The 12343-nt window shown below is 33.0% G+C and overlaps 1 protein-coding gene across 2 annotated transcripts; it reads right to left on the minus strand.

Annotated features, from left to right (window-relative positions):
• Positions 1-10498: 10498 nt before the first annotated feature.
• Positions 10499-12110, minus strand: LOC121322201 (homeobox protein Hox-D8-like). Of its 2 annotated transcripts, none has more exons than XM_041261805.1 (2): positions 11493-12110; positions 10499-11242 (listed from the first exon to the last, which is right to left on the minus strand). In XM_041261805.1, exons 1-2 carry the CDS (start codon positions 11911-11913, stop codon positions 10953-10955), a joined length of 711 nt encoding a protein of 236 aa, XP_041117739.1. In that variant the 5' UTR covers positions 11914-12110; the 3' UTR covers positions 10499-10952. The 2 variants fall into 2 exon arrangements, with proteins under 2 accessions (XP_041117739.1, XP_041117738.1); XM_041261804.1 differs by having other exon boundaries at positions 10499-11269.
• Between the last annotated feature and the right edge of the window lie 233 nt (positions 12111-12343).

A 12343-nucleotide genomic window follows, 5' to 3' on the forward strand; every position in this document is an offset into this window, starting at 1 on the left:
CCTAATGTCTATTAATAACTAGGTTGCAATTGCAAACTAAAGTAAAAGATACATCAGCAATAAATGTAGCCTGTTTGTTCGATATGGATTCATACTTACTTTGCTGTTTCTCTGCGATAAATCTAAAGCAGAATACTCTCTATGAATTGTCCCAAGCTCTACTGGTGCGGTCGCATATGAAGCTGGGGCTAAGGGGCATGGAGGGTCATACTAAATCATTTACAAACATATCACAAAGTTTCTTTTTTTTTCTTTCTTTGTCGACAGCCGCGCACGAAGAGTAGAAAAGTTCATGAAGTCTACATGACCCAAGTGATAACCGATCTCTCTGGTCAATCCTGCTGGCTTGGTCATCTTGTTACATTATGACACGGGGGTATTATGGAATCGCTATGGTAAACAAATACGAGTACGGCTGATTATATAGATACAAATACATATAATTTAAACCGTGTTAAATTATGATTTTTAGCCTCTTTTTATCTTTCTTTTAAAATAATATTTTCCTTATTTTTAATGCTAATTCCTCCGCTCAGATACATTTCGGAATCTTGAAACTAAATGCACTGCTTGCACGAGCTGTTACTTTAAAACTATGGCAATTAAAAAAACAAACAAACAAACAAACAAGTTGAATAACAAAATACAGCCACAATACAAGAGAAAAAAATGTTTTTTTTTTTTTTTAAAACCTAAGAAACTACAACGAACGATTGCATGTTACGTTCTAGTTTAAATAAAAGAAAATGCGTTATTGTTTTATGTTTTTTTTTTTTTAATAAGATTGAAATAATGCTGTCAAATACCTTTAAAATCGAAAAAACTTATTAAAAAAAAACAAACAAACAAACAAACAAAAAAACAAAAACAAAAAAAACCGGGCAAATAAAGCCACAGTTGGATTTTGCATTTTCAGATTTGACAGACGCTGTGACCTGCATTTCACCTTATTGCACGACTTGTTCAAGCGGGTCAAAGCCAAAGAGTTACCGGGGAACAAAAGACTTCCAATTTCACCTCTCGTTCAACTGCTTACAAAAGCACTTTGATGAAGCCGTTACATCTTGGCCTTGGGAAAGCAATGCGAGATACATAAAGTGTATTTGTTTCATTGTGTTCAAAACCCCAGCCTTAGAAAAAACAGTTTATAATGTATCTACACAGATAGAAAGCGGTGGAAAGTTAAACAAAGAACCCAAATATAAAGCTTTAGTTTAACTTATTAAAACAATAGAATAATGTATGAATAGGTCTAATAGCACTATATATATATATATATATATATATATATATATATATATATATATATATATATATATATATATATATATATATATATATATCTTATATCCAGATAACTATGTTGATTTATCGAAATTCCTTACAAGGAATGTATTTTTTTGTTTGTTGTCTGTTTGTTTGTTTTTTTTGTTTTTTATTTGTTAATACCAGCATATCAATTGTATCCTACATGAGTGTTATATTTTTTAAAAGCTAAATATCATAATTATAGCTAAACGTCATTCTCAATGTCTGTAAAATCGAATAAAAAGGAAAGACATGCACACACATGTAGTTTTGTGTTATATTCGCATTATACATGCATTGTGAGCTTTAATGACAACAACAGATCTTTAATTAAGTGCGTCAAAAACCCATCATATATGGTTCACTGAAATGTGATAATATGTAAAAACAAATCTAACATTACATCTGTTGATTAACTATAATGTCATACGCTGGGGGGCGCTGTATAAACTCGGAGAGAACAACCAAGGCCCTTGAAATATAATTGTTCAGATAAAAAAAAGAATTTTTTTTTCTATTGTTATCTTATATATATATATATATATATAATATATATATTATATGTGTAGTGTTAATTATGTAAAATCCAAGTATTTTTCCCTATTTTTTTTAAAAAAAAAAAAAACAATGTTATAATGTAACCGGTTGGTTTCCTGTATTGTTTCATTTAATAGATACAATAGCATTTACTTGAATTACTCATTGTATTGCTCATTGTATTTCGGATAACTTTTCATTCATTGCCTGTTTAAAGAGCGCTGAAGGTAGGTTATATAGATTTTCTAAATAAAATGAACGAACTGAGCCTTTGTTTTAGAGAGAAAGTGCCTTTATCATTATACCACGGTTATAATAACCACACCTCCCCAGCTCTGTGGACTCACGCTGCAAATAATACCAGCTTTGCATTCCAATAGTAAAGCTTTTCAATTGTTTGGATTTGAACGAGTCTTCCGTTAACAATGAATATAATAACCATTAAAACAACAGAACGCAAATAACCCTAATAGCCACAAAATCCAATGCATATGAACTGGTAACCAATGCATACAAACAAACATATCTATCTATCTATCTATCTATCTATCTATCTATCTATCTATCTATCTATCTATCTATCTATCTATCTATCTATCTATCTATCTATCTATCTGTTATGATCAATAAACAATTATTGCATGCAGCAGTGTCCTTTCATTTATTTTTCTTCAAGAAAAACAGATGTTGTATCTGGCTACGAAAAGTACATGCGCTATAGAGACCTAGTGACACCCTAGACTTCCTTGCAACCTCCTTCAATATCTCTATGAAGCAAACTTACTTTGTGCGAGGCTTCTGTGAAGGTGGCGATGGATCCAGGGATACACTGCCATAGTGCCTGCAACCAGAGATTAATCCTCGCTTCTACTTTTTTTTTTCCCCAAGATCGCGCCGAAATCCTTAACCATCTGCACTTGTGTGCTAATATACAATGTGAATTATATTTTGGCTTGTCAACTCCCTGGCCATAAAACAAAGTTTAATGGAATCACGTGTCGCGTTACAGCCATTCATGGCACCGCTCTGTGGTGTCATAAATAACCTTCAAACTTGAAAACTTATCCATTAATGGCGGTTACATTAGCGTGTTCTTCACATTCACCCTATTCAGATTTTAAACATATAGGGTATCAAGGCGGGCTGAGCTAAACTGAGTTTTAAAAATAAATAAATAAATAAATATGAAAGGTGTGTGTTTTTTTTTATTTTTTAAAGTAATTTAGTATAATTAAGCCCGCTCAAATTTTAGAACAAGATAAACTTGATTTGAAAGCAGATTAGTGTTTTTTTTTGTTGTTGTTGTTTTCATTTTTTAAATATAATGGCAAAGCCTTCTGTATATAAAAGGCTTTGCCATTATATTTCAAAAATGAAAAAAAAAACACTGAATTTATTCTACACTTCACAAGCATTCCCTTATGACGAGTTGTTTGGACTGCTTGTACAGGGTAGCTCTTTGGAAAGCCTTCGTGTGTGAAATTCTTTTTAGGCTGTTTTGTCCAGGAGCCTTTGATACCTGTAGATTCAAGGTAATAAAACAACAAAATGGCCGCCTTGTGAAAATGTCTGTTTCAGGGCAAACAGGTGAGAATTTCAGCGGTCGTCAAATGTCACTGTTCAATTAAGTGTCTGATCACAAACGCAAGTGAAATTGGACTGCTTTGCTAGTAGTATAGCGAAATGGGAAACAAACAAACATACAAACAAACACAAAAATGGGATTCTCATAACCTATGGGAAATAAAAAGTACAATAAAAAAATTATAATAAAATGCTGAATGTAAATTTACCTCACCAAAAATGCATTGCTAAATACTGCCATTTCGGAAACAATGATGTTAGCCTGTTGCCTGAACAAGCAACTATGAATTCAGGACAATTTGTGTTCTTTCTTTAAGATGGAATTTTCATTGACTGGTTAATTCATAAAAAAACATTAAAAAAAAAATAGAATAAAATAATAATAAAAAATAGATATAATGATTTATTCGTCAGGTCGAGGATCATCAGCCTATAATAGTCTATATATTGTTATTTATCGACTAGCCATACAGAGCAATTATTTATCAAACACTCCACAATATAGTAGGCTGTGTGCCACCATTTGGTCAATTTGGTCTAACATTAAACTATAGCCTTGCAGAAAAGTAGAGACCGTATGTGTGCTGGTGCGTCAGTGACTACGTTTATAAAAGCTGTAAATAGCATCATCGAAACATATTTTTACAACAATAACATGTGTCCACTTTACATATATGGGACAGACATGCGTTAATCACCATTGTCTTTGTCATATAGGTGAACAATTGAGAATATGTAAACGGGGTAACCATATACTGTTTGATTCTTTATTAGGCCTATGTTTTTATACAGGCAAATGTTTGTAATTTTGTAGAACAAATATAGTATAATATTGGTGAATTTACTGTCATTTACACACACACACACACACACACACACACACACACACACACACACACATATATATATATATATATATATATATATATATATATATATATATATATCTATATATATATATATATATATATATATACAAACGTCAAACAAATAAGTAACATAAGTGTGTATTCTTTTACACCTGTTTTCCGAGTATAGCGTTGTATTACTAAAGTGTATTATTAATGTAACTATTATTACCTCGATTAAGCTGTTTTCTAGTCCTATTAGATTGCTATAGTCTTTTGACAGGGACCATGAACTGAAACCATTGAAACACTGAAATTGTATTGCATTCGCTGCACTGCTGGGTTTACCCCTCTGCAAGCAACCTGAACAAGATGGTCAATCTGAAGCCCAATCTACATAATCTCCGATTATTTCAGAACTGTGTATCTTTAGGAAGAAGAGGTCTTTAAAAGCGTTCACCTGGTATTCACCCGTACAGCGATGATGCTGGCATAATTATTTGTGAAGGAAAGCGCTCACATATTTAAGCTTGAAAATCGGTGGTTTCGTAGTTGTATGTTTTGCCCCAGGTTTGCACACAGATATTGTACTGTGTTATAAAACAACACATGCCTTGTCTCTGCACCCCACCACTGCAACTCACTGGGGAGAATGTGTAATCACGTGGTTTTAATGACCGCTTGTAAATCTCCCTGAAAGATAAAAATGTGTCGGATACTTGGGCAATAGCGCCTCCTTCTGGATAAGCAGATACATTTCATGATGTATGCAGATACATTTAATCTCGTATTCAAAATCATACTCGTGTGCCAAGAGAGGTCAGAGGCAAATGGCAGCTATGTGCGAGTTACTACTATGCGGTCAGTGAGTGCAAAGGGTTAATCACAGGCCTCTTCCAAATGAATGACACGTTCTGTTTGTAAAGCATATATACGTGCCATGCATTTTGTGCTTGCTTTCTACATATTGAAAGCATTATGATGCATTATGTTCAGTGTAGTTCGTGGCAATATTGTGACAAGTGATGTTCATATAAAATGAAGCCTTTGTGTTGCTGCTTGGTTTGGTACTTCTTACAGACATTGTAATAATGTCGAAGCTATGGTATGCAAACGTTTATTGTATGCATTGCATACATTGCTTTCCTACAAGCCATGTGTATGTGTAGACAATAGTTAGGAGAAACTAAACAGAAATACGCTTGTCAACTGTTATCACGAGAAAAGTTTAGTTTAGGCTTAGGGCGCTTTTAGTTTATTTAAAAAAAACAAAACAATATTGACTCTTTAATATCTGTCTAAACACTATAAGGACTTGGCCTGTTCCCTCTCATAAGGTAGTGGCAGACTTTCCTTCCTTGAGGAGACTTTTTTAATCCAGCAAGCAGATTACACACAACATGTTTGCATTCATAAATTTACTTTTCTTAGTTCTTAAAAACGTGTTTTACAAAGTTGGGACGTCTACACAACGTCATTTTTCAGGAGTTAATATCTTTGTGGGGACCCCCCCCCCCCCCCCCCCCCCCCCCCCCCCCCCCCCCCCCCCCCCCCCACCCACACACACACACACACACACACCTGCACACTCACACAGCCTTTGCCAAAATAAACATCCCCATGTAGCAGCCTATATAAACACTTAACTGAACTGATTTAAATTTACTTCGTAATCATTTTGCTTTACAGCTCAGCTGGTGTGGGTTTATATGTGTGGGTTTTCGATACCATTTATATTGTAATTATCAAAACACATTGTCTAGATAACCTTCTCTACAGAGTAATTGTTCATTGTCGCTTTTCCTTTTTAATCAGACTCGTTTTATGTACAGGATGTTCCCTTATCCCGCATTCACACCCTGGGACTGTATCGGGCATCCCTTGTCGCATTGCAGTAGAGCTGTAAATACTTCAGCAGCTGCCTGCCAACCAGTGAAATACTGTCTTTGTTCTGAAACACCCGACTCCAAGCGACTGAAATCTATCCCTCAGAACTGTACCTTTTCAAGAAGAACGCTTATAAAAAAAAATAAAAAATACAAAAAAACAGAAAAAAAAAAATGTAGAGCTCAACTTGATTCGGAGTGTTTTCCGGCGCAGACTGACTTTCAAACAAGAGAACAATAGGCCTATGGACTACCGAGCTATTCAGAATATACTATACTATTCCAGTCCAGATTTTGTTTTATTACTTAGACCCAGGAAATTGGAAATAAGCGAATAAACAAATATATAGATAAGAGACAAAATGGGTACAAGTGAAGCATAACCAATAACTAGTTGGATATATGGATATATGCGAATTAGATTAACGTAAAAGTTAATGCTTCGCATCTTTTTCCAAGTGACTTGTTTGGAATGTTGGTTAAATATTCAACTTAAACCTACTCGTAATAATACTATACTTTACACGTACTAAGAGTACTGCAATTAAACTAAGCGTGAAGGAAATGGGAGACATTCCTCTAACATTAACACGTGGAAGAATATATATAGCTCATCACATTTCCATATATAAGATTCAATTTTGCATATGGCATTGGCAAAGTGTTTACTTTTCACTAATTTGTGGTTAAAACAAGTGGTTGTTTTTAGATCACGCAGTGAATAATAAATGATTCTTTCGGACAAACGTCCTGAGAATTTCTAACAATCGAATCATTTCAGAATACTGTACTCCTTTTGAAAGCGCTGCAAAGCCTCCTGTTCTTACGTTAATAAGTTATGAGCTAGCTGGTAGTCACGGTAGCTGGTATATAATAAATATTCGATTTTTTTCTTTCTTTCTTTCTTTCTTTCTTTCTTTCTTTCTTACAGAACAAACGGCGAAAACGAATAGAAGAAGAAAGAAGAAAAGGAACCAGAAGATTCTTTCTTTCTTTCTTTCTTTCTTTCTTTCTTTCTTTCTTTCGTTCTTTCTTTCTTTCATTTGCAAGTTATCACCATAATCCAGTGAGTTGTAAAATGCAACTAATGCAATTTACAAATATAAAGAAATCACATATGCTAACGTACAAAGGGCTGTAGTAAATATAATGATACAAATATGAACAGTGTCTTCATATACTCGCAAACATTTTCTTAGTATATTTGTTTTATTATTATTGTATTATTATTATTTATTATTTGTATATTATCTTTGGACAAAATAATAATAATAATAATAATAATAATAATAATAATAATAATAATAATAATAATAATAATAATAATAATAATAAGAAATGTCCCATAACACAATCAAGTTATATTTTTTTCTGATGCCTAACATCCGAGAAAATCCATTGAAATAACATCTATTTAAGTAAGCATATATAGATTTGTTAAAATAACCCATTGTACAATCGCTGAAGAGTTTGTGCCTCTACCTGTTTTATTTTTATCTGTTCTTTACAAACTGTACATTTTGTTGTGGAAGACACATTTTGCCGATATTAATGCTAAACACAATGTTTAAAAATCGGTTATTAATGGTTAGATTTTTATTAATAAAAGCAGTTTTTATGTACAGTCTAGGACAGGTAACGAAAGCAGGTAAAACATACACTTACCACTTATGCCACTTATGGGATGCTTGACGTAATCCATTTCCACAAAGCTGTAGTTTAACACCAATCCGAATACACAACTCGGATTAAGCATTGTAAAACGAAATTATGTAGAATACTGTTTTAACAAGCGAAAGTAGAGTGAAGTGCAGGCTATTCCCCCACTCAGCGTGAAGGAGATCAGGTAGCAGGGAGAAATCTGCAAACCCCGCCACACTGATGCTAAAAACACTAATATTGAGAGAGAAGGCAGAAGGGATAGTGAGGTGCTTCAACAGCGGAATGCAGTGGAGAAGCCGCTAGGGAAATGAGGAAAGGGCCATGAAGACGCTCGCTCCATGCACATGACCCGTGCCATCCAATGATAGTCGCAACTTGCTCATAAAGCGGTCTATTACCAAGTTATAAATTTTCTGCTAACAAAAAGGAATTTGCAGCAATTCCTTTTCGGTTTTGCGCATAATGGTTGACAACACCAAACGAAAACGCCATATACTCCCCCCCCCCCCCCCCCCCCCCCCCTCCCCCCCTCCCCCCCTCCCCCCCATCTCCCCGAAAGCGCACTGAGCTCGCTTACGAATGTCAGTGGGTGAAAAACTGAGACACTATACCAAAGTTATGTGTTCCACGCGACACATAGAGAAAGAGCTAGATATTTACAGATATTAAGACTATCTGTTAAAGGTTTAGATTTCAAGATGGTAAACGGATGTTAAAAAGTTCTACTATTTGCCTAAATCATATAAAATGATAGATCTGAATTAGTCTTAAGTTTTACATAACTAGAATTAATAATAATATAATAATAAACATAATAATAATAAAAAAGATACATCTATATATCGTATATATAGCATATATATATATATATATATATATATATATATATATATATATATATATATATATATATATGATACTGTACATTTGCATAAACGTATGCAAATTTAACATTTTTACTTGTAAAATCAGCTGTTAAGAATGTAATACATTTTTACGCCACTGATTTTATTAGTTTCTTTTTTGTTTCTTTAAACAAATGACATCCTACTGTGAATTTCACAGAGACTTGCCAAAACGGATACTTTAATTAGCCAATATTTCAACTTTTATCATCCCATATAACTATATTTATTTAAGATATTTGATATTATTTTTCAAATGGCATAGCAGGCAATGTCATGAACAAGAAACAGAGGACATTAACTATTTACCCTTCCATGTGTAAATAAATCCCACTTATATTCTATCTACACTCTGCATATACAACCTATTATTATTATTATTATTATTATTATTATTATTATTATTATTATTATTATTATTATTAGCTTTTTAGAACACCTCTGAACAGTGTTTAACGCCTTAAGAAATGTTGTTACGAAATGTATAATTTATTTAGCAGGCTTCAAATTGGAAATAAATCCACACCTTATTTAGCGTTTATTAAGGTGTATTATGTTCGCATTTATAAAGAAATGAGTTGGACGCAGTTATCCAGGGGACTCAACCTCACAATGTCCCTTAGTGTTAATATATTCCTTAAATTATAATCAATAATAATAATAATAATAATAATAATAATAATAATAATAATAATAATAATAATAATAATAATAATAATAATATAATAATAATATGTAATTGTTTCCATTTTAAGAAAAAAAATAATTAGAAGGCATTCATGAATTTGTTTCGTAAAATGATTGTTTTTATATAAATGATAATTTTGTCTGCAAAGTATAGTGCTAAAAAATAACTTTGACTGGAGAGTTTCTCTCCTCCAGCGGTCTAGTTAGTATTCATTATGACCAATGCAACCCAATAGTCAGCGATGACTTACTTATATGCGATATAATCGCTGCCTCTAAGCTTTTGTTGTTTCCTTTAAATCTCCCGACAGAATGAAAGCTCACGCTGCTTGGAAAATATTTTGCTTCGTTTTACATTTACCAGTCCTGAGGCAAACAAAGTACCCCCTCTGATACTTGACTTACTATGATAGCATATATATATATATATATATATATATATATATATATATATATATATATATAGTAGATAGTGCATTAATGTGGTGTGTGTGTGTGGTGTGTGTAATTAAGCACACATTTTTCTTATTCACATTTTATTTGCAACTGAAACGGTTAATTTTTAAGCTAACAGAATAATATTCATTGTTAATATCATCATTTGTTATACAATAGCAAAATTGCGCAGGCCTATATTATACATTCAGAATCATATTGAAACATGTTTCTTCCTGGCAAGCAATTTCTTGGCCTAGCTGTGTGTGTGTGATGCTTAGAACTGTCTGAATTATTCTTTTTGTCACAACAATAAATATTTATGCTTCAGTTTTGTTTTTTTTTTTGGAAAGATTTGCAAAAGTTTTAAAAATAATAATAATCTGAGCAAGCCAAGTTACTTTATATAAATGAGTTTGTTACAGTTAATTATCGCGTTTGTATTTAGCCTAATAAAATATTAAGTATAAATTAAGTATAAAATATAATTCAGAAATAATACAATATACATTAAAAAATATCGAAAACAAGAAAGTATAAGTAAGATATTCACATATTTGTTTTGTTAAATTATTTTTTTTTTAATTTAAATAATCATTTTGTCAACAAAGTTATAGTGATTTAAAAAAAAAAACATGTATTAGCTTTAAACGTGCGTTAGAGTTCTAACACAAATGCAAAATGAATCTTGAATTGTGATCAATTCAAGTACTGTATAAACCTTATTCTAAAGGTCTACTCATGATACACAGTAAAAAATTTAACGTGCAGTTTCCTGGTAATTAAATGTTGTTAATTTATAGAAAATCTAATAATTTATTCTGGTTTCTCATTAGGAAGAGTATGGGTGCAAATCATAAACACAGCTCCTTTATTTAACGAACAACATTATTTCGTTTGAAGTAAGGCAATAGATAATTGAAAAGTGAGCTCATAAACTCACTATACCTTCCACGGTAACTGACAAACACACAGTCATTGTAACAGTGGCATATTAAGGCTGTAAGACCCTTAACAAGGACAGTCTCCTTAAACTTTAACAGTCTTTCCTGGTGTGACATTTAATAAAAGTCCCATTTTAGACAGGTTTTAAAAATCAGTCAAGCTGTATCGTTGCCTGTTTTGTGCTGCACAGAGTTGCCAGGCTCCATTTTAACCTCTTCTCCGTCCTTTGGTAGTGAAGATGGGAATTTGTCTTTATTGTTCTCTTTTTTCCACTTCATTCTTCGGTTTTGAAACCATATTTTAACCTGTCTCTCGGTGAGCCCCAGAGCGTGCGAGACCTCGATTCTCCTCTTTCTGGTCAGATAGGGGTTAAATATAAATCCTTTCTCGAGTTCCAGAGTTTGGAATCTGGTGTATGTTTGTCTCCCTCTTCTTCTACCAGGAGCTATGACAAAAGAAACACAGGAGCATCCTGTTAATATAATAAAGTACGATTAGACAATAAGACCATAACCTACAAATACATCATATACTGCAGGAGCCAATATACAAATAAATAAATAAATAAATAAATAAATAAATAAATAAATACACATCTTTCTATAGGAGATTTATAATTATCCTATATAGCTTTGAGATCCAAGTATTACCTATACGTGATATGGAAACAAACATAAACAAATATTACATCCAACCTTGAGGTCTCATCCAGGGAAACATCTGAGAAGGAGACGAGTTCTGATTTAAGTGCTCTGGTTCTTCGCCAGTATTACTACTGGACGATTTACAGTCAGGATATTGTACCAGCTCGGTCTCTTGCTGTGTAGTAAAGAACTGCTGTCTCTGTAAGTTATGGTACCCGTAAAATTTACTGGGGTCAACGTGACACGTAATTCCACAAGGATTAGGTTGATATCCCCCATTCGGGATTGCTGAGGTCCCATGATGGTAAAATTCTTGAACTTTTGTTGGGTGCTGGAAACTTGCACTGCTCCCATACATAACTGTATGTCTGCTATTAATATCCCGTGGAAACTGACAGTCGTAGTACGTTGTACCTATTGTCTCAGCAGCCTTGTATTTTGGATAAAAGGGATTTACAAAGTATGAACTCATCTCTAATTGCTAACAAAGTTTCTGAGAAGAACAATAAATAATTAATTAACTTTGACTGGAGAGTTTCTCTCCTCCAGCGGTCTAGTTAGTATTCGTAATGACCAATGCAACCCAGTAGTCAGCGATGACTTACTTGCATGAGATATAATCGCTGCCTCTAGCTTTTGTTGTTTCCTTTAAATCTCCCGACAGAATGAAAGCTCACACTGCTTGGAAAATATTTTGCTTAGTTTTACATTTACTAGTCCTGAGGCAAAAAAAAAAAAAAGTACCACAACTATCTGAATATATATATATATATATATATATATATATATATATATATATATATATATATATATATATGTATGTGTGTGTGTGTGTGTGTGTGTGTGTGTGTGTGTGTGTGTGTGTGTGTGTGTGTGTGTGTGTGTGTGTGTGCGTGTAACAC

The sequence above is a fragment of the Polyodon spathula genome, chromosome 10, assembly GCF_017654505.1.
Source record: "Polyodon spathula isolate WHYD16114869_AA chromosome 10, ASM1765450v1, whole genome shotgun sequence".
NCBI classification, from domain to species: domain Eukaryota; kingdom Metazoa; phylum Chordata; class Actinopteri; order Acipenseriformes; family Polyodontidae; genus Polyodon; species Polyodon spathula.

What these genes read in the sequence shown, in the direction of transcription:
- LOC121322201 (XM_041261804.1), bottom strand. Translation starts at nt 11,913, where the DNA reads ATGAGTTCATACTTTGTAAATCCCTTTTATCCAAAATACAAGGCTGCT. An exon ending in TCCCTGGATGAGACCTCAAG is followed by an intron (nt 11,270 to 11,492) that starts GTTGGATGTAAT and finishes TTATATTAACAG; the next exon opens with GATGCTCCTGTGTTTCTTTT.